Here is a 24,267-nt window from a genome sequence, read left to right on the forward strand (position 1 = left end):
AAAAGAAAGGTCACCTTGCCGCGGTTGATGGGTATACAAGAATTTGTCAATTTTTGCGCAAAGTAGCATATTTTATATAGCATTTATGCAGTTTAAATTTCAGATATGCTATGTTTGCATATGTTTGGCACTTAGAAAGTATACCTTTGTGTTTTATGTTGCGGTCTCTGGCTGTATGAGAGGCTAAGTCTCATACTGCCAGATCAGATTTCATACTTCGCACTGACTAGGGACAACCATCCCATCCCATCCCATCAGCTGTACCTGCTTTGAGCCCATGCCCATTTAGGGTTAATTAGTGTAGTTTTCTCAGCAGTTCTTGCTGTTAGAATTAATTCTACTTTGGCTATCCTGGTGGAAGAAGCTGCTGAGGAATTGTCCTGTGCCCATCCATCTGCTACTTTGGAGTTTGCTGCTGTGAAGTTTGGTGTTTGTATCTGTTTATCCCCCTGTGTTTTTCTTTTCTCTTGGTGTTTATTAGTGCAGCGATGGCACTAGTGTCTCTTGCCTGCCTTTTCCCTAGCCAGGGTGTTTTCAGGACTAGAGAGGGATTAGGTATATGGCTCAGTGATGGGTTGAAACACCCCGTACAGGGATGCTAAGGAGCTCAGGTAACAGCTTGAGGTGAGTTCAGGAGGTGTCCCACTCACCTCTCTCCAAAGCCATAGGGTCCACCTTTGTGATGTTTTTGTAGTGAGACAGACTCCCATTGGTCTGAATGCGTGTGTCATGCAGAACATAAGGACATCATCTACTCCATGCATGACATTAGGATACCTGATAAGACCGCTATAAATCTTTGTTTTAATCTTACTCACAGAATACTATTAAAACATAGGTGACTTGTAACAAGAAAAAGTATAAAATGACACAAAGGAAGAGGAACAACTTTGTTTATAAGTAACATAATTGCGTGCTTTATTGATATACAGAGTAAAGCATTATATAATACAATAGTAAGGCATATTTTTGGTGAACTTGATATGTTGTGAAAATGCAGGAATAAAACAAAGATGTATATAAAAATAATTAGTAAAAGTTTACAGTGTTGGATGGTAAAACACAACTTTATATAATGGCCAAGATCATGATGTCAGAACATGCCAAATGCTGATGTCATGGATTAACATGGAGGAACTTTTTGCAGTTTAATACTTAAAAGTTTCATAAAAACATGATCATTTCTAAATGTTGAAAACAGCAATAAAGCTTCTCATCTTTTATTAAGTGTAGAAATATATATCTGAAAGACACACTCCAAAACTAATGCATAATAGAGAAAACAAAATGAACAACTCAAACCGTGCAAATTCTTTTTATTTTCAAAACCCAAGTCTGACACACACACTCCATTCTGTAAAATGAAATGAGAAGACGACCATCACATGAACCTTATCTTAAGGACATCTGGGAAGAACGAGGCAATCCCTTTGAAAACTAAAGCTTTTGATATATGTATTAAAAAAAATAGCTTTTTTTAAAGTAAAGGAGAATAAAGGCTATTTTCATTAACTTTGTAGTAAAGTTTCTAAGCTTAATGTTCTGACTTTTTTTTAAAAAAGCGGCGTTGAAAGTGGTTTAAAATGTTATACTTTAGGGACATATAACACAAACGTCTAGAAACGGAGATAAAAAGATCTCATTTTTTAATAAAAATCAATATAATTAAAGGACCTTTATGAGATTAGAGAAAAAAACGGTCCTCAGTTCTACAGAATCCGCTCCGCTCTTGCTCCTGGTGTCTAGTTCTGCAGCTCACCTGGAGGAACGCAACCTTGTTATAAAACCCTTTTAACTCTTTCACGTGAATGCATTTTTAGTGCTAATATAGATTTACATTTGTTTTCCAATGTTTTTTAATGCAGCTATATGAAGAATTATATTCTCATGACATTTCAGCACCTATATTGACAGATTACAGGCTGATTCTTACAGTAACCTGCATTCTACCTATGGCACATCTTCACTTTTTTTCTGACTGTTGGTAGTGGTTTTATGAAGATATTCCAATTATCAGCAATTTCACACAAACTGATAAATATTAATGTAATAAGAATATAAAGCATGTGGTTCTGAGATGTGTGAAGTGATAAACTGCAAAAATACTAAAACAAGCTGAAGTTTGTATCCTGATGTGCGAGAACACATCTACCGGTATATCCTGGGCTTTGGACGTTAACTCATTCATTACCATTTTGTTTCTATAGCTTCCGAGTACAGTGTCTGTTTGCTACCTGTGGGCAAGGTACCCAAAAGCTTTAAAATACTTAAAAACTATATTAAAACACAACAAAAAAAATATATAAATAAAACCTGAACGGATGAGAGGGAAATTGACTCCTGTGACACACAGGTATGAGCTCTCTTTTCAAGTGTTGATTACAGGAATAAGGCTGTCCCCTTTAAATGTCGCTTTTCAGGTTTCAAGCCAAATATATATATTTTTGATACGTAACATGTTAGCTATATTATTGCTCCATAACTTGAAATAACTGGGAATAGATGACAAACCAGGGGTATGGTAATAAAATATTAAGGAACAGCTCAGAAGAAATACAGTGTATGTAGTAAGTACTCAGTAGTTAAAGGCTATGTTCAAACAATAAATAGAAATTATATAGGTTGCATATATATTGTACAGGTGTGTATACATGCATAAATACACACACTTTGGGCCGATCCATCTAAGTGGTTATGCCAGTTTATTGGCTTAAAACACTTTGAAAAGTCACAATTTTGTGGTGCTAAAATTTAGCATAACTTGCATTTTCATGACAGACATGGACAGCTCCATTAGAGAAAAGTGGAGCATGGCATCGCCCAGCTGCCAAACTCAAAAGTTACGCCGTTACTTACACCAGAAATGTCACTCCAGTCCCTTGAGAAGTGTTTCTCAACCCCAGTCCTCAAGGCCCATCAACAGATCATGTTTTCGGGATTTTCACAGTATTGAAGAGGGAATAATGCCATCACTTGTGCAATACTAAGGAAATCCTGAAAACATTATCTGTTGATGGGCCTTGAGGACTGGAGTTGAGGAACACTGTCCTAGAGTAATATTTCTGGTAAGTCAAAAATCTATGAAAATGCTCCAAATTCATTAAGTGTTGTGTGCCTCCTAATGAAGGTGCATCCTACTCCATCATGACCCCTCATTATGACTGGAGTGTACAACAGCATCCCTAATGAATTGGCCCCATAAGCTTTAAATAAACTAAAGAGTAAAATACAAAGAATGAAAAATTCCCAAATAATCTTCGTACATTTTCTTAGTGTATCTTGGGCTGAAACTTTATTTTAGGGTCTTAAAAGCAAATCTAAACAGGTATTGAATACCAATGGCCATGGAGACAATGGAGAAAGTGAGAAATGTTTTGCTCAGATGTCCACAAACACCACAGAACCGCAGTGAGGTAGATGTAACATAGATTGCCATGTCTGACAGCAAATAAGAATTCTAGCTAATAAAATAAGGAGTCTCGTATGACCCAATGGGGTGTCCGTAGCACACTATCCCTTATGTATATTAATAGAACATATGCAAGGCAACAAGTGAAGCTCGCCGTGTGAATGACTACTAGAAATGTCTGCACAGTTACGGTAACACTGCTATCAAATAGCGGTCACGATTCCTGGACTTGTTAACAGAACAGTGAACCAGATGGAAGCATCTGGGGCTCCAGATATGAGGATATATTTTACATACCGATGTGTGGACTGTTTAAGATAAACACACAGTTTAAGCTTTTGTACCCTGTTTCAAAGTGTTGACATGTTGAGATGCTGCTGATCTAAACTCCGATGGGAAGCCGAGAACGTATCTGGTGAAAATGGATTCTCCTGATTGCCTTTACTGGAGAGCTATCATTTTTCGGAAACTCCGTTAAAGCAATTCACTTTCCAACTGCTCTGCTGTTCACATGACAGGGCGAAAGAAGTAAATAGCTACAATTTTTTGGTTTTCAGAAGCAGCAATCACCTACTTTAAGCTTAAGTGGTAACGGTGATCCTAATAATTAGTTGGTTAGTCACTTACAAAAAATGTTTCCAGTAAGAGAGACCATCAGGTAATGCAGGAAGGACTCACAGTGGGTGACCTAATGAGATATACAGAACTATGACAATCTCTCCATCTTTCTGTATATATGTATATATACACAATATATATTATACATACACACACCTTTGTTTCTAGTACCATATTAATATTTTCAAAGTGCTAGTGTGCAGATTTGACGACAATACACTATTAGAAATGTCTTGCAAACATGAGACAGCATTATGCCTTGTAGTTATACACATTTTTTCGAAGTTAATTGATTTGGAATAACATTTGTAATCTTTTGTATGCTGATGTTCCAGGTAACCTTGACAATCGCATATGTTTCCCATTAAATTTATATAGGATTCATTTTACAGAGACAATCACCCACTTAGACTTTAATGCAATACCTTCAATAAAAAACTATATACCCATCCTCCCTACTCTGGGGCAAACGGCACTAACTGAATCCCTATTGTCTATTACTGCTCATTTATATAATTTTCATTAAAGCGAAGCTCTATTATAAATGTACATTGGCTACATATTCAGAAAATTCCAAATATTCCATTTCATCATAAGATCAATACCATAGGCTGTCCAGTAGAGAGGGACATGGTCCAAGTGAATAAAAACTAAAAGAGACTGAGACCAATAATTTAGTATCTGGAAACTATCTTCTATGGATTGTAGACTGCTTCTGCACCACTATAAAAGTCGGTTCATTTTTAACCATGGGATCGGGTCGTTCTGGTTATTATTCTGCAAGTTCCATTTAAATTTATGGAATGGTTGCAGAAACATCTGCAACAAAATCACTAGGTTGTGAATCTTCCTTACGTAGTCATAGGGCTGTGATTCAGCATGTATGTAGCACTAATACAAGGGTCAAGTCTACAGCCCATTAAGAAATACAAATAAAAACACTACCAACCGTAGTTAAATTATTTGAGAATTTTTAGATATGCTAAATGTGTCCGCGTTTATTGGACTGATCCAGTTTTCTGCTTATTGACTAATAGGCCTATTCTATTTCTCGTATTGCTTGCAAGCTAACCTATGATATTATGTATATATGTTCAAAAAGTAAATAGGAGCTAACCGGAAAGTAGGATCAGTAGCCTAATAAACAATTGGAAGTATGGCTAACCAGCAAAATGGATGATGAAGATTTACTTCAATGCTCCTGCAATGTTTTACATTTACTGGAAATATAGCCAATTTTAGGCAATAATTGGGCTTTGCTTTAACCTGGGTTATAATAGCAATAACAGACAATAACCTGGACACAGTCACATAGTCTTATGAAAAGTTGTACTCTCAAAACGCACTCGGCTATGAAAAGCTGGCTATACACATGAGGTGGTTGAACATTCGTTAGCTGACTGCTGTCTCTCTCCATTTCCCCATATTCATAACGGTATGACAGGGGTGAGTGTTCGTATATTTTTAACGAGGAGAGGAGAAAGCTGGTGGCAGACATCTCCTGAAAACAAAATGATCGGGAATTGAAATTCCAATTGCCTCTTTCTACGATCATCTGTTGGAGATGTCTGGAAGCCCCCATGCACATCAGATAGTTGGCCTTTCACTCTGAAATCTGTGGTTTCATCTAAGGTGTCTGGAGGCTTTAAGCGATTCTTACATTGTTGTATTCTAGCTGTAAGAAAGGCAAGTTCTAATACCAACTTATGTAATTTAGGGCAGTTCTATATTTCCAGGTTTTAAAAGGCAAGATAATAACCAGTGTCTAATATCTGGCCTAAATGCATCAGTCCAAAGATAGGTGTTGTGTCTGAATGCCGAAGTCATGCTTTCTCCATGTACAATATGAGTTTACTAATAATGTGTGTCCAAATTATATTATTAAAAAAATACTGAATTCAGTCTTATAACATGGAAGAAAAAAAAAAAAAAAAATTTCTTGATTCTAGACACCAAGCCCATGGGGCTGAACCATTCTCTGTGCACACAGTATAGAGCCATTTTGAGGGTGTAATACTGATTAAGACCCAAAAATGTGTCCCTTTTGTAATCCTGTAACAGACTGTCACTGCAAACTCCTGTGTTAGCCTTGGGATGTTCCTAGCGTCGAGGCTTCAGCAGGACAACCTAGTCACTTTGCACAGAGGTTTTCATGAAATACAAAGTTGTGTTCAGATTCTGGATGTGGACTTGGCCATTTCCATTGCTCTTCTGTATCAGATATGTCAGTATCATATTTGGTGCTATAACTCGTGTTCATTGACACACAAGAAAATGACACTTAACATGGATATTGTAGATCTACAGTTACAAAGCCAATGTGATTCTAAAATCAATGCACTGATTTTTTTGTTTTGTTTTTTTTTTTTTTAAAACCTTTTTAAAGGGATTTTTTTTATAAACATTTCTTCTTTATAAAGCACACTTTAGTTTACAATCTTTCATTATAACTGATAGAAATTTTTTTTAAACAACCCAAAATTGCCCTCCGTAAAAAGAAATGGCAAGATTTTTTTTTAAGCTATCAAGATTTTACATGTAGTTTTCTTATTGGTTTTGTACAATTGCATAGACATTGAAAATCTGCCATTGTTACCAAAACAATAACAGACTTAAGAAACTACTGAAATCTACAGTATAGTACCACTACCCTTCACAAAAATATAGATATTTTCTTGTAAACTCTTACAGTCTAATCCCCTTTTTTTGTTGTACGAAGATAGTATATAAAAACACATGCGGTGTGTAGGGAGTTGTCAATCCAACGCCTCGTCTTCAGTCATAACTGTGACTAAAGTTTCCATCGCTCTTCCCAAATCATCCGCCATGTGGAAGAGATTTCCTACATTGTTTCCTGCAGAAAAGAACATAAAACATTATGCAATATAATGATAGAAAATAGATTAGACTTGGGTAAAGAATATCCCCGATCACAATTACAAAATATCCACATGACCAATTTATTTTCCATTAAATAACGTTTTAGAAATAAAATGAATTGTTTATTGCATATGAAGGATGAGTTCAAGATGAATAGTTCTAAGTCCAAAACATTGGTAAAATATTGGTAAGCATTTTTGAAAACTAGTGAATCAGTATCAATTTTAGGTTTGCTTTACATTTTATACAGAGAAAACCCCCCCTGAAATATCACTGACTGTTACGGCTACCGGGAGATAGGAGGATTAATTCGTGGGACGACGGCCCATCGGCCAGGTCAGTAGTCATTAGCTTTGTCATTGCATCTGTGCATCATACCGCAAAGACAACATTGCACCAGCCAGGCTAAAAAAAACCCGTATCGGGGTCAGAGATTTGCAAGCCCCCTGTCAGGCGGCCAGAGACTACTGACCTAGTCCACCAGCATGTTTTTGTGTGAGCGCTTATTCTCACATTATGTTTTATGGGATGGCAGTGCTGTATACTTGGTATGACTTTCTCCACTATAGAAAATGGTGCTTAAGGAACAACTTTAATTGCTTCTGGATTTCCTAACCAAAGACTCCAGGGGAAAAACCTTATATGATAAGTGCTTCAGTTTCTCAAAGGCTGCAAAAAAAAAAAAAGTTTTTACACAAAAGTTTTGGCAACAGAAAAGCTTTAGGTCACTGTAGAAGTATTTTACAATTGGCTAGGGGAATTTTTTTTGGAAATAAAATAAGCAAAGGGGACTGGTTTCTCCATTCAGTGGCCAGTATTGGTTCTGGGTGGTATCAACACAAGTAGGGTGTTTTCCATCACATGTCTAGCACTAGAGAGATGTTTAGTGGGACCTAAAGAGCCAAAGTTTGTGAAAATATGTATTAGTAATAATTATTTAAGAGTTTTGATTGAAAGCTAATATAGACATAGGTGGACAAAGATACATTTGAAGCTATTTGAACCAATTTGTTCCATTGTCAGCTGTGATTTGCTCACATTGTTCCATCCAGGAGGCCAAATACAAAGACTGACAATGTATTGAACATTTTGACCTGTTCAGCTGGATTTTTCAGTCAATAGTGTGACATTTATGGTAGAAACAGCTGATCTGCTTTTACAATAGAGCATGCTCCTGACACATAGGGTTCATACACTTGGCTGCGTTATAGATCTGTGATTATCCAGATCCATAATACAGCTCTCTTAGACATCTTTGGGACTTCTCATCACTACTATACGTCTCAATGTCACAGCAATGTATACAGAGGATTAGGAGAATAAAAAAGTCATGAGATGTTCCTATGAGTTGTGTTAGGAAGAATTCAACACGAATATCAGTACTTCTAGGAAATACTACAGTGTCGTATTGAGGTAACATACGGTAGCACCATAGTGCTAATTGTGTGGAATAGGGACAGATAGGGACTACATGAGTCGTTGTATGGGCTCAGTGGCTGTGGCTTTGGCTTCTGTGCTGAAGATAAGTCTGGCTAAATGATAATTATGGTTACGCAATGAATGTCATGTATACCTATTGACTATGGAGCTGGTGATCCTTTTCCCATTTCTATTACTATATGGATGAATAGTTATATATTCTAATTTATTGTGAATAAATGTGATAAATGTAAACCACTATTGTTTTCCTCTAACAAAGTACTTTATTCTGTCTAGTATACATGACATGGAGGTATACTATAGCCACTGTATCCATAAGAGGGTTTTGCTCACGATCTCCAGGTTCTCTGCTCTTAGAACCTTTTATAGTTTGTAATGATGTATCTACACATTTATATACTATATACACAAACCGCATTAAAGGGGTTTCCCCATTCAGAAAAATCACAGTCCTCTGCTGCAGTTATGAAAATAATTTAAGAAAAAATGTCACTTCAATCTCCTTCCCTGGGTCCACCGCTGAGTGTCTGCTGCTCCCTGTGTAAGATATTAACTGCTGTACTGATTTCATGTTGACTGCCAATCAGTGAAGTCAGTGCCTCTGAACGGGGCATTCTGCACACATGGGCAGAACTGCTGAGCTGACCAATTGGTGCCGCCCTGTCGATGCTGAATACAATAACTGACTGCAGGTCAGCAGTAGCGGTTGTGACTCAGCAGTGGACCTAGTGACAGTGAGTAAAGCAAGGTTTATTATTGTAAGGCAAATGCCAACAAAGATGACAGATTTTCTGAAATAGGATGACCCTAATAAAATAAACATTCAGTGGTTAACCTTTAACAAAATATGTTGGCTTTGGGGCTTATAAGTATTTCAGATTTTCCTTCCACTCTCGTAAGTGCAGCCTTCCTCACAGACTGCACAGCTCTCCAGTGACTGCCGATGGCAGAGCATATGACCAAACATAACCAATCAATTTCTGTCAATTGAAAATTAGATTTCCTCAATTAGAGGAGAATGATGGACAGGTCTAGTCACATGCTCCTTCACCAGTAGATATTCTGTGGGCAGGAGAGCTGTGGAGTCTGGGAGGAAGGCTATACAACTGATGCAGGTGGTGGAGAACCGCTAAAACTTCATATCAATAAGTGCCACAAAATTACGTCTCTAACACATCTGTTAAAGATAAAGTGCCCAGGCCCTCTAAAAAGGCCATTTCTTGGAGGCTAAAGGGTGCGTAGTTTACAGGTTTACATTAAAAGACCAAGTTAATGATATCACTATAAAATGGAAAAGCAAGATGTAGGATTATTGCTGCATGCAAGTAACAAAAAAACACAATGATCTGGAGGTCAAAATGCTGTTTAAAAGGGTTTTTGTTTTACTTTTTGCTAAAAGTCTGTAGTCACTGAGTGACTGCAGACTTCTGAATCCTCACAGCGTGAGCACGGCACTTTGGTCAGGAGTTTTCGGTGTCGGCGCCAAAGTGGGTGATCACATGACAAAGTATGCAATCCACATACTTCCGGACATATTGCAACTAGAGGTCCTGAGCCTCATTCAATTAACTTGTGGTCATGTGTCTGCTCACTTTTGCCAACACCGGAGAATCACGACAGCGTACGGTATGCACAAGCTGTGAGGATTCAGAAGTCTGCAGTCACAGACAAAGACAGGACAAGCACTTAAAAGCTAAGTCCAAAAAGGTCACTTGCCGATATCACGATATGGGAGACACATGAAAAGCCAGATACACATGCGACGCTAAGCAAATATTAATGGGAATTGGGTTTATTTTTATACCTCTCAACAATTCCAACAAGATGATAGAAATGTAGAAATAGCTTTGAAAGCCATAACCAACTATTAAAAAAAATAAATAAAATATTGACTTCCAAAATGTTGGATGTTATCTACGAATTTATGGCCTATAAAGCAGAATTACACAGTACAATGACTCCTCTGCTTGAGTGTTACTGCGGATGGCAGCAAATATGCATCACATCTACAATATTATACCCACTAACAGAGAATTAAGGGATTCATAATTTGTGACCAAACTAAATTGATTGAGGAGAGAAACTGCCAAATGAGCCAGGACATTACAACTACATCTCAATTCATTCTGGGCAAAATAATATCATGAACACTCAAGCTTTCCCAAAGGCTTGCCATTGTCCTACTACACGTTGAGAGGTAGTAAATGTTGGCATGTTACAGCACTCTTGTAAGACGCACTCGGCTAAAGAGACGGCTAGCTGCATAAATGCCAGGCGCAGGATGTGAGATGTGACAGACACAAGCTGGATGGCAGCAAGCCCAGTCCTCACTAACCTCTCTCATCTGCTTTCCAGGGACAGGTCTTCCTTTTGTAATGAGAGGAAGAAGCGGATGTAGAAGAAAGAAGGAAAGAAAGAGAAAGAGAAAACCAGTGATAAAAATGACAGTTAACACTAAGACTAAAGAGCTGTTCACAAAGATTTACCTCCACAAGCAGCTATAGCAGAACTGCAATAGTGGCCACACTACAGAGAGATCGCATTCACATTCAGAGATAGCACAATGAATAATGCTTTTATACACAATTACTAAATGCAAAAGTAACACCCAAACTAAGGCGTCACTCCAATTACCCTCAGTATCCCATTTTGTGCATGATATTTTCTCAGGCGTCACAGAAACAGATAAAAAGAATTCTTTGTCAAGGAGGAGTCTTCTTTCACAAGATATACAGTAGTACTCTGGACTATTAACGAGTTAAAAAGGAATAACTATGACCCTGTTAAGCCAAGCTCTCATTTTTATTTTTTTAAGTTTTTTTTTTTTCCTTATTTTTATTATACTTTCTCTGCAACTGATTGAAAAACCGGTAAAAATCCCCATCGTCTGTTTCCCTCTATTCTCAGTGATAAAAATTGATTTTCATGGACTCTGCAGGAAAACTGATCAAAACTGAGCAGATGAAGAGTAAGACAAAGTTAGTGCTTAAAGTACAACCAAAAAGTGTTAAGTAGTAACTGTCAATATTTTATTGAGTGAAGAAAAAGCTATTGGTTATAAGTGTATGGCATGATTGGCCAAGTAGGACCACTAAGCATTAGCATCTTTTTACACTATATCAATGGCATGTTGGGTTGATGAATGGTGGCCAATCAATCGTATATGGATGGCAACCATAATCTGGTAAAATAAAATAAGGATAAATGCACACAATGTCTTCCAACTGGGATCCATCCTCCTGAAAAAGCACAGCAAAAACTAAATGTAATGTACAGCAATGAGAAAATGACATTGCTGTGCACATGTTCAGTCTCTTGTCACTTAATTTAACCGCTTCAGGAATTTGAGAACTATGAAGCATTTAAAATAACTAGCAAACAGTGGAACCTTTGTTTACAAGCACACTCCCAGAACGGATGGTTCTCGTAAACCAAGTTACTCATCTAGCAAAGCAAAATTTCCCATAGGAAACAATGCAAGCTCAGGCAATTCGTACCACAACTTTTTCCATGTCCGATCCTGGTCCCCTATTGTGCCATTACACACACACACACACACACACACACACACACACACACACACACACACCTTACGTTCCATTGCCGGTCTCCCGGTTCTTGTAGTTCGCCGGTACAGGATGTGTATCGGATAACCATCGCGACGAATGCCAGAACTTCCACTGCCAGAGCGCTGACATCAAAGGCATGAGCCCCTTGACTCTGATTGGTCAGCGTGCTGCCTTTGAGAAGCAGCTGACAGCGGAAGTTCCTCCATCGTCGCGATGGTTACCAGATATACATTCTGTACCGGCAAACTACAAGAACCAGGAGGCCAGTGATGGAATGGAAGGTAAGGTGAGCATAATGTGTGTGTGTGCGTTTGTGCGGACTGCAAGAGCGGGTCAGAGCGCGGTGAAAGTACGCAACCAGAAGTGCGTATGGTGAATATTTGCTCGTATAGCAAAGCATGCTCGTAAACTGAGTTACAAATTTACAGCAAGCTTTGCTCGTATAGTGAAATACTCGCACACCAAGTTACTCATAAACCAAGGTTCCACTGTACATATTTCTGGTGGCTTCAGTTGGAATAGAAAAACGCTAGTGGTTGAGCTGCTGCAAAAACAACGGAAAAAACACCAGTGAAGCTGCTCCAGGAAAAGACCACCGGCTTTTTCCTGAAGCATTATTCATGTATGAAAACCTCAACAGGTCCACCGTCGTCTTGAAGATGTCATGTAAACATGTCCTAACAGTACACATCAGCTCTCTGGTGTTTAACAACTCGCTAAATCTCAGTTTCTGAAAGAAAAATATAGGTCATAGAAAGAAGCAGGGTTGCCAACTTGACTTTTTAGTTTTTCTGGACAGCGTATCATAAAATCATGGACAGATAATATATTTTTTTTACATTCACATTGAAAAACTATAATAAAAATCATTATGCTTGCAAGTGATACATGTCCACAGCCTATAATTCTGATAAGGTGTCATCTGCATTTACTGAAAAATTATGATAATTAGTCAAAAAAAGTCTGTATAAGTTTCTTTAGCTTCAAAAAATCACGGACGCCCTGAATTTTGTTAATGGACATGGCAAAACCTGCTCTATTTTTATTGACTGTCCTGGAATTTCTGGACGGTGGACCACCCTAGCGAGATGATATACCTAATGCTGTCCCACCATCCACAGTTTAGTGGTATAATACCTTGTTACATTCAGTTTGGGTCAACTTTTGGAATTTTTATTTAACGAACGAGTATCTTCTTTTGTCATGTTCTTTTTTTCAAGAGATACAGTCATGTGCTCAGACAGGGAACAATAGCTATGCTTTCACATTGCTGCCACGTGTCTAGACATCCATGGCTCAGGTTTGGCTTATGCGGTTACTAAGTAAATAACTCGCACTGGCAACATCACAATGTAGAAGAAAATCTCGATTTAAATAAATAAGAAGCAATTGAAAGTTGATCTACATAATGACTATATACCACATAGGAAAGCCTCGGGTACACAACTTTTCACATCTTGTGTTATTACAATCGTTTCAATATAACTGTGCCAATTACACTTAAAGTGGCTGTCAGAATCCCCGGCTTTAGAGATCCTCTGCGATTAAACACTGTCTTTGGGATAGGCAGTGTAGGCCCATACATTTACCCTACAGTGGATATAGCAGGAGAGATCGAAGAAGTGGCATGGAATACTACAATAGGCATGTCAACCCATCGCGGTGGTTAATAGGGAATCTTCAAAGCTGGGGACCCCCATATACTGAATCAGGAATTCAGGATGAGATATATACATCAGTATAGACTGCATCCGCTTTTATTTACCCCAAGACGAGCACGTGGGTTACAATGGAAAAGCTCGAGATTTATACGGAAACATTTTGCATAACAGTTTGTATTGTACGCTTTCCCCCATCATCCATCAGGGTTAAATAAATGATTGAGGTGGAAAGTAATCACTTATTTCCCCTGAACAGCAGACCTCTGGCACTGACATCTGTCTGGATAACAAAGCAGCTGTAATAGTCATCTGTAGCAGATGTAACTTTGCATGGTAGAGCGTGGGACATTGCATGGGAGAATATGAGAAGACACAAAAGGGTGCTTGATAACAGTGCTAACAACGTCCATGAATTATTAGCAGAAGAATTAACCATGAGATAGGGAATTTCTTATAGGGAATCTGTCACCAGGTTTTTGCCACCTAATCTGAGAGCTGCATAACATAAGGGCAGAGATCCTGATTCCAACGATGTGTCGCTTACTGGGCTACTTAGTGTTGTTTTGATAAAATTATTGTTTAATCAGCAGTTATCATTAGAGGACTACTTGGCGTTCTGCCAGGTAGTCCAGCATATTCATGACCTCTGTATAACTGCTAGATCTGCAGCAGAGAAAACATTGACTTTATCAAAATGACAGCAAATAGCTCAATAAGTGACACATCGCTGGAATCAGGGTCTCTTCTCTACATGATGCTGCTCCCAGATGGGGGAGCAAAAACCTGGTGACGGATTCCCTATAAATGGAGGTTCCTAAAAAACAATCATTTTTTTCCAGAGGTATTCAAAATCCCCATATTGTGCTTCCTCGCAATACAGGCGGTTACTGTAGCTTCTCACTATTCAATATCCACTTTCTCAGAACATGGAGGACCGCACAGGAATATGGAAAAGGTCAGCTAGTTTTGATATCTAAAGTGAACATTTTTTGTAATTATATTTATAATCGGGGAACACCTGACTAAGCAATTTCCCATACACATTAAAAGCAGTTGTCTTGGGTTTATAAACCTGGCTGTTATCTGTAGCATGATGTAAAAATGAGGAGAAATAGAGATTAATAGTGCCATTATAGAAAGATCTGTATAGGTATTCTGCTCTCTAAAGTCTGAACAAGTATTTCAGATAAGAGGATTTGTTGCAATAGGGGCAATGTCATATACTTCCATCAAACTGGTCGTTTGTTGCCAAAACTGGCCATACACTGGGGATTTTGGGTGGTAAATAAAAAAAAAAAAAAAGAAGACCGTTCTTGCCAATCGTTCACTCTTCTTGCGAGCTGTATGAATGTGACAGACGGGAAGTGATATCTGGCAGATGTCTCAGGAGATGATGATCTGCTGTGTTGAATTTCAATGATTGTCGTTTGGCGAAATCATTGGCAATACGCAAGATGTTCATGACAAATCTTCACGGTCATGGCTTCATTGTTCACTGCTAAACTTCCCATGAACATCATGTTGCCCAAAAAAATAGCAGTCTGAAAACAGTAATAATTGGCTAGCTTAACCATATGGCAATGAAATATGCTGCAAATTTTCGCAAAGCTATAAAAATGCATTAAACAATAAAAACTTAATTTAATTGTTGCATTTCAACTCACTCCCGAAAAAAAAATAGTATATATTCTGTAATCTTTTCCAGGAAAGTAAAAAACAATTTTATCTGAAAAAGGAATTGGTCACCAGGTTTTTGCTATGCAATCTCAGAGCAGCATGATGTATGTTGTGAGACCCCGAGTCCTTTCATATATCACTTGCTGGTCTGCATGCTATGGTGTTGATACAATCACAGTTTTCTCTGCTGCTATCTAGCAGTGCTCTGAATGCTGAGAACTGTTTAACCCCTGCACACACCAATAAGTGACAGCTTTATGTGTACACTGTACATTGAAAGAAAGCTGCTAATCAGTAGTGGGGGGTGAGGTTACATACAGAATCAACATGACAAGAGACACCTAGTCCTGTAGTGAAAATCTCCTGTGGATAAAACTCTGATTTTATTGAAACTACAGCACACAGTTTAGTAAATGACAGCACTAAAATCAGGCTGTCAGCCACATCATTGTGCTCTTAGGTTACATAGCAAAAACTTGCTGACCGATTTCCTATAAAAACTTTCTTACGTGGATTTTTTAAATCACTGTTTACAGTGCAAGCAAAACAGTTCAGCAAATCTGAAATCTGTTTTCCTGAAGATTATCATCGTCTTCTTTAGAAAAGACTAATGCGGGCGTCACACGGTACGATCTATCGTGCGATCGTACCCGCCCCCGTCATTTGTGCGTCACGGGCAAATTGCTGTCCGTGTCGCACAAAGTCGTTAAACCACCGTCACACGTACTTACCTGCTGAGTGTCCTCGCTGTGGGCGGCGAACATCCTCTTCCTGAAGAGGGAGGGACGTTCGGCATCACAGCAACGTCCCACAGCCGCCGGCCAACAGAAGCGGAGGGGCGGAGATGAGTGGGATGTAAACATCCCGCCCACCTCCTTCCTTCCGCATAGCCAGCGGGTGCCGCGGGACGCAGGTAAGCTGTGTTGATCGTTCCCGGGGTGTCCAACGGAGTGATGTGTGCTGCCCCGGGTACGATGAACAACCAGCGCCATGAAAAATAAACGATTTTTTAAAAATAAGCGACGTGTACTCGACTTACCGATTCAGCATCGCTCGGAGGTGTCACACGAAACGACGTCGCAAACAATGCCGGATGTGTGTAACGAAAACCGTGACCCCGACGATGCATCGCACGATAGATCGCCTCGTGTGATGCCCGCATAAGCAATATAAATGAATGGTGGTCTGGTTGTGAAGGCTTGTAAACTATGATCTAAGAAAATCCAGACAATCTTAGAAAAGTATACTTTGAGTAATAAAGGAGAAAAGGAGTTCATAGGAGATCAACGCAACAAATTAGAATAAATTCCGGATTGGAGTGTCAATGAAAAATTCTAATACTATAATGGTATAAAATGGGATTTGTTTGCCTCTAGCTGCTGAATTTACAATAAAACTGTGTTAGGGCACACTTATGGATGCCAACTGCGATTGTTAGGATCCGCTTATACAGACCAACTGGCATCACGAAATGACTGCCGATCAGCGCTCATCTGAAAGGCTGTTTATACAGCTAAACGATGCACACTGAGTGCATAGGCTGCTGTATTTCTCGGCAGTAGCAGCCCAATTTACACAGAATGGTGCACTGCCAACCATCTTTTATGCTCCAAAAAAATAATAATTTTACCCGATGAACAAGGGTTATGCTCATTCATGGGGTGATCGGCAGCCTGTTTATACAGCAAGATAATCAAGAAAAAGGTGATTTAACAACACTCGTTGACGATTATTTTGCAGTGTAAATGCAGCTTTAAATCAACCACTGCGTGCACGCCATCCATACTGTCACGGACAGAGAATTATCGCTGATACAATTGTTGTGTGGCTGTAGACCATCATTTTATATACAGCATATCTCATGTTTTCACAGAAAGATAATTTCTAAGCTTGCTTAAAAATCATTGCAAATGTTGAACAAAACTTTGACAAATTTTTCGGCATGTTTAGACAAGCCGATAATGGGGAGGGACAAATAAAAATAAAATAAAATTGTGAATTTTATCTATAGGCATTGTTCATCTATAGTTCTTACCTCTTACGGTTGGGAAAGAATTGTTTAGCTGCTCCATGACTTCCTCTAATCCTGTGCTTGTGTCATGTGGAGGACTAAGAACATCATCGTCACCTAAAGAAAGAACCATTATTTATAAGCTTAATTCAGAAAAAAAAAAAAAAAGTGTTCTTTTTTACACAAGAAGATTTACATTGACATTTTGCAGTAGATCACAGTATAAGAATAAATCTAGCTGTGGCAGGACTGTTGCGAATAAACATTTTACAAGGGAACAGTCCAAATTTATTGTAAGCCTCTGGCCTCATTTACACGTACGTGAATCACGTGTGTTCTGTCCATGAATTTCATGTCTGGGGTTTTTTGCTGACCATGTTTCTGCAGAAAAGTGACAAATTGTCCATTTGTGATCCGCATCACGGGTCAAAATTACCCATACAAGTCTAATCACATAACCACATGGATGACATCAGTATACAGGCAGTGTACTGCCCACAATTAACAATATAACAGTTGACACTGATAAAAGAAAAAAAAAAAAACACCACAAAAACCCAAAAAACACATTTACAGGAAATTCTCAATACTGGTGCAAGAAGAACAGGTAAAAGAAAAGCCTGCATCAGCTCCCAGGTTTCAAATATAGATGTATGCAGCGTCGGAATCTCCAGTAATGCCTGGCCTGGATTCAGGTACTTGCACTGCACTCCGGAGCGCTCATCTGAGCTCTGGCGTGCAGCCTAGACTGTACCGCGAGCGTCGAGTGATTGATTCCCCGGCGCTTGCGGTTCAGTTAATGACAGCTGCAGACAGGCAGAGGTGATCTCCGGAGTTCAGGTGAGAGCACCGGAGATCAGCCCGGCATGTCTGCAGCTGACATGAACTGAACTGCAAGCGCCGTGGAATCAATCACTCGGCGCTCGTGGTACAGTCTAGGCTGCATGCCGGAGCTCAGGTGAGAGCGCCGGAGTGCAGTGCAAGTACCTGAATCCAGGTCTGGTATTACTGGAGTTTCCTCCGGTAGCCAGTCCGACGCTGGATGTATGCCTCTTTGGGTGTGGTGCGCGAAACAAACAGGCTGGCTCCTGAGAAATCCAATCCAAATAGGTGCAAATAGCAGGAGCCGCAAAATTAATAAAAACATCACATTTATTAATCCATAAGATATTAAAATGACAGACACTAGCAGGTCTACGTGTTTCGAGCATATCACACTCTTAATCATCCTATGAAAACTGGGCAAAAGTTACACTCTACCTTGCATTTTCCCAAAAATGGTAAACTAGATTGGATTGAAGTTATACGTCAGAATTTTCATAAAACCCAGAGAGAAATAAGAACATGGGGAACACAACTATCTGTCCCTTACGCTTTCTTCCTTTTTATGAACCACACCTGGATTTGGCTTGCAAAAAGCCTGAGAAAACCTGATCCTGATCAAAATCTGACTGACTGTGACCTCACACTGAAAGCCGCAAATGAATTGATGGAAGAGAGATCTACTTCACACCATTTTTGGATAATTCTCCTCTATTGAGCCCGATCATTGACAAAGTCCTTGTTTACTTGGGAAAACAACCATATATAAACTACTGTAAGATGCCAAACCACATCCTTTCTTGCCCTTACTATACTTAGAATGTTTCTTCAGTGTCTGTTTTGTCCAATTTGAAGATTCCCTGCCATGTTATTTTCAGCGGAGAATCAATAGCCTAGTGACTAAGAACATAAGTGACTGAATGTTGACTTTATTCACGACATTCACATACATTCTGTTGCAAGAAAAGTTAACAGACACTAAACATCCCGGCAAAAAGAAAAAGATGAGTCTCTAACATTACGACGATAAGGTCGAACATGAGTGCGTCTTTTCTCGACCTTCCGTACATTTTCAGCTGCAACTATAAGAGACAAACTGTAGTAGATAAAATGAGCATTACAAATATTAACTAGACGTTCTCCCTGCGTGATTGAGGAGACAAGCTGAATGATAACGGTGCAGCCGGACGTGCCTCTAAAACAGTTTACTTAATCAGTCCTTTCATTTTGCTAAACGTTTTAGCTACCGCTTAGAACAATTTGTAAACAGAGCTCTGCGTTGGCGGCTAAAGAAGGTCAAATCAATGTCTAGTTCGGTGACTTTCACTGGTCTTAGGTACATTTTTAGTACTTCCGCTGCCCTCGTCACCTACAGCATATTAATCAGTAATATGTCCTATAGTCAGTTCTGGCAAACTTCTATCCTGGCAATTTTTCAAAGAAGTAACCTTGTCGCAATGTTACACTTCAGCTGTCATGTGTTCTTTTTCCTTTTATTTGTTTTATTTTAAGAACGACTCTTGACAATTGTATGTCTGCATAACACAGCCATCAGCCATAAATCACTCCCATCTCGAGAACGACAAAAATACACCTTCAACAGCTCCAGACATAAACACACACAATTAGCTCTGCCATAATGATATGTATGCTGCAAGGAAGACTATACTATGTAAATCTGGGTAGCTGTCACTGTGCATCATTAGGATGGCCGCCCAAAGCTACGAGGTTGTGACCACAAGATTCAATGTCCCACATCATCAGCCAGGGCAATCACAGGAAGCCGAGAAATGCGCTGTTAAGAGTCCACCAGCTGTAGGACTACTCCAGCTGACACGGTACCTGCAGAATTCAGGTGACAGTAGGTTTGTGTTCCTGGCTAATAGTGGCTCCACAGTGTAAAATAAATATAAGCATAACCCTACACAGGCATCAGTAAATTGGTCAGGAAAAAACTTCAGCTTTAACCATGTCATATCACAGCTCTACCCTTTTGACAACTAAAAACGGACATGGGCAATGGGATAACAGGATTAACTGCAGGCACTCTTTTAGGGGATTTTATTGGAGGTGCGGAAATAAGCAGAATCCATTCTCTGCTACATGGAATCAATGGATTGACCTTTAACTGAACAGAAAGAATCTGTTGCATCTACTGACGTGACAGTTTACTAAATTATTGTTTAGCCTATGGAGCATTTTTCCTTCGATCTCTGTATTATTCTGTATCCCTAATTCCTCCTAGAAACTTACTAATACATTAACTTAAGCGTGTTACCAGTGGGGTTCTGCCATTTCACACCAATACTGTATAATCAGTGCTGAGAATGTCAGACGCTGTAGAAACATGCCCTTTTGACAGAAGAAACGGTAACACCTATTTGTCAATTTGTTAATGCACTTTCAGGAGAAATAATCAAGCAGAATGTAGAGATATAGGAAAGGATGCTCTAGAATTATTTCACGGGGAAACAAAAACTTACTTTGGACCACATGTAAAAACGGCCTACCACCGATCGTTATAGGCAGTTAGCTCAAGTCAGGAGACCTGGTGGTTGGGCTGGATCTCAGAAAACCACTATTTACTTGCAGATGTTACTCTGCAGGTAAATAGTGTTACAATGCTGCATTACCGCCTTATTGCGCCTCCCGGGAATCGACAGTTCAGTCATGGTGGGACGGGTACAGTCACTGCTCACTATACTGTGAAGAAGGGCTGTAAATGTGCACCAGCGCTTGGATCGACAACCAGCTCTGCACAGATGTGCAGGTGAATATCTGCATGTAAATTCTGATCTCCTAGGTCACAGTTCCCCTTTAAACAGGCATTTTAGGAGACAGTCCTTACTTATAGCAATTCCGTCAGGCGATTTCTGCTTCCTTACTCTAATATATCAGTGGGAGAGAAGACAAACTCTGGGATATATAGGTTTATATCATTTGGCGCACTTGGAGATTTCTGAGTAAAAAGTAAAGTTGATCCTGAAAATGAGAGTCGCCTGGAATACTGCACCCACACATGCTGGTTGGTAGCCTTCTCTGCACACACAAAAATATTGGGAAAGCTATCAGCCTGCGTGAGCAGGCTTCAAGTGGACTGGAGTAGCCACTGCCTTAAGATGGAGTAGAGATGGTGAGTGAGATCCCAAGATTGTGCTTATGTGTAAATACAGGGGTCAGCATAGACTAAACCTACTGCTTTCCCAATAATGCTGCTAAAAAGAAACTGTAGCTTGCCATACCAACAACAAAGAGGCTATAGAGAAAAGAAGTCCGGGCATTAAACAGCCATGTAGTTGACATCAAGAGCAAAGAGACTTTCAGACCAGACATCCACTTGCAAGATAATTTTGAAGTGTTATTTTTCTAATCTTTAACCACTCAGTAATAACATGCATTTATGGCCTGGCTATGGCTAAAGTCAAGCCCCAACAAATAAAGCAAGGCATACGTGATTCCATTTTTGAGGTGAATAAGGCTGGCAATGCACATCAGATAGCATTCAGCCAAGTGCATGCTAAGCCAATATCTATCCCTCCAGAATCTCCACTGCACATGCACAAACTGATCAGTGGAGCGTTCAAGACATAGTCTTCTCTCTCCGAAAACAAAAGGATTGGGAAGTTAAAAATCTAACTGCTTTCTCATAATCGACGTATCGGTGATTGCTGAATTCTTAGGTCATTATCCTTAAAGGTCAATTTTACACATCAAAAATAAAAAAAAAACCAGACAAGTGTGAATAGGTGCACACTGAACATGAAACATACTCTAACAAGTAAAACAGCTGCACTCTGAAATACTTTCAACCCAGGAAGAACCTTAGAGTTTCAGAGTGCAGCTGTTTATTTATTTGCGTACATTTCACATATGCGACATACATGCCCAACTACAGACTCCAATATCGCGACCAGCTGTGGAGTCTCCTGAACCGAACTCAATAGCTTCATATATAGCCAAAAAGCCTGAATAACTGCATCTTTGAGATGTATAGCTATTGGTTCTTAAACTACAAAGAGGTACCGCTAATGTAGGACTGAATATATTTTTAAAATCTTGACAGCAGAGATAACTAGAAGGAGCTATTGCTAACAGCTATTAATTTTTGAGGAGAAATGTGCCTTCATTCTGCTGTAGCAAACTAAAGAAATGCTAAATAGTATATGGGAAAACAAATGAAATTACAAGTACTGGAGAATAAGGAGTGGGGGGAAGTAAGACTCATTAAACGAGCATCTAAAAGGAGACTGTGCCGACTATTAGAAAGCATAGAGGCTAATAACATGACCGATAGGATACAGTAACGGAGCGGTCAGTAGAGAGTGCCCATTCCAAGCATGGCCAGAAACTGAACATTATTTCTGAGAGCCAGTGCAGTGTGAACAGGGCCGCATGGTGGGTACCAGTCCAGTGAAATAACTTTTTATCAGCCTGAGAATTCATACTCCTTGCTGTCCCGTTGAGTGGCATATTCACAACGCTATTAATCTCACAGAATATTCACAAGTCACTGAACAAAAGCCATTAGTATATGCAGCTACAAAAAAAATCAGTTATCACATGAGAGAAATAGAGTAATCAAAAGCCCAGTGATTACTGTACGCCATAATTGCACTTTTTTGTGCTTCCAGTAATCAGAAGAAAAAGTAGCAACTGATGGTAGATCTCTGGCTGGGCTGGAAGAATGGAGGAAAAATTACTATCATTTAGAGAGCAAAACATGTCAGTGGGATTTATTTTTTGGGGGGTGGGGAGAAATTGAGGTATTGTCATAGCACATTTTAGTACTGCAAAGAAGAATTTGTTCAAACGAGCAAACAACTGAATATTTCTTATGGTCCCAGCTCATCAGCATTCATTCCACAGGCCATAGGCCACTAAATAAAGTCCTGGACGTAGCTATTCATTTACCTGAAGTCCGGTAAAGTAGGACACTAGGTAATTGTATGGCACATCCTGGAAGCATTACTATTTATAGGGATGCTCTGTGGCACTATTCATTTAAGAATGTTAAATTATTTAGGGGATATTTTTACTATTCTGTATATCAGCATTTTTCCATGTATTGTATGGCACTATTCAGGCATGATTTATCTTGGCATTGTACTAGGGATTTGCCAACTATGTGATATACAATTGTATGGAGTTTATATATTGTGTGCTGTTTGCCTTAGAGGGTGGGATCAACAAGGGATCAATTGAGCATCTATTTCTATAAGCAAGGACTAAAATGTACAAATTCATACATGGTAATGACAAGCACTAGTTTTTATCTCCACTGCTATGTTGGATATGGAGGGGAATAATCTGTAAACGAGGGTGAACACTTTTTTACTTCGCTGTAGGTGAGAAAATAGTCATTAAAAAAGCCTTTCCATCAGTTGCACAATTGCTTAATCCAGAATGTAAGCTATGGAGCATAGTAATTACAATGTAGGGTCTACCTTTAATTGGCTACATAGTCACTAACCATGAACCATAGCATTTTTGTAATTATTGCGGTTTCTACTTTACAATGAATTTCTGTGTAGAGCAATTTGGATTTCTGTGGGCCTACCATGTCTTGAAACCATATTCATTTCTGAGGGCCTGCAGTGTCTAGAAACCATTTGGATTTCGGTGAGTCTACTGTGTTTTGAAGCCAGTTAAATTTCTGCAGATATACTGTGTTTTCAGGTCATTTGAATTTGTGAAGGCTTGCCTTGTCTTGAAGCCATTTGAATTTCTGAAAGCCTATGATGTTTTTAAGCTAATTTGTAATTCTTAAGAGGTGGGTTTCATACAAAGCAAAGTGGTCACGTCGATGTCAAGCAGAGATGGAAGGCTTTTTCTAAATACCTTCTGTTGTCCATTCTGCCTGTGAGCGGCACTATCGCTGTCCGCTCATCCCCATCACGTGACCCGGGCTGCAGTGATTTCTGATATCCAGTGATGTCATGTCAACTTCCGGAATTGGAAGTTGACCCGGCATCACCAAGGCGAGACCCAGTTTGAGTGACTGAGCTGTGGGTGCAGTTTCATCGCATGACACAGCCCATTATTTCACGTGTTCTCTTATCCACCGCAGAACGCTGCAAGCATGAGTGATGCTGGGCTGTGATGAGGGGTGAAAGTCCGTCCACAGCACAGTCACTCATGGAGACTGGGTCCCACTTCGGTGATGCCAGGTCAATTTCTGAT

At 39.4% G+C, this 24,267-nt stretch overlaps 1 protein-coding gene across 11 annotated transcripts in view; it reads right to left on the reverse strand.

The window, feature by feature from the left end:
- Nucleotides 1–902: 902 nt before the first annotated feature.
- The window catches only part of DMD (dystrophin), a 4,177,531-nt gene continuing 4,154,166 nt past the window's right edge, over nt 903–24,267 (reverse strand). For 8 of the 11 annotated variants that reach the window (XM_075336500.1, XM_075336497.1, XM_075336505.1 and 5 more), the window contains 2 exons: nt 17,290–17,382; nt 903–6,881 (listed from right to left, as the gene is read on the reverse strand). In XM_075336500.1, coding sequence (XP_075192615.1) covers nt 6,784–6,881; nt 17,290–17,382 — 191 coding nt within the window. In that variant the 3' untranslated portion in view covers nt 903–6,783. Of the gene's footprint in view, nt 6,882–10,682; nt 10,715–17,289; nt 17,383–24,267 lie in introns of all 11 variants that reach the window. The other 3 variants (XM_075336499.1, XM_075336504.1, XM_075336502.1) reach the window with 2 other exon arrangements.

Source organism: Anomaloglossus baeobatrachus, chromosome 2 (assembly GCF_048569485.1).
Source record: "Anomaloglossus baeobatrachus isolate aAnoBae1 chromosome 2, aAnoBae1.hap1, whole genome shotgun sequence".
NCBI classification, from domain to species: domain Eukaryota; kingdom Metazoa; phylum Chordata; class Amphibia; order Anura; family Aromobatidae; genus Anomaloglossus; species Anomaloglossus baeobatrachus.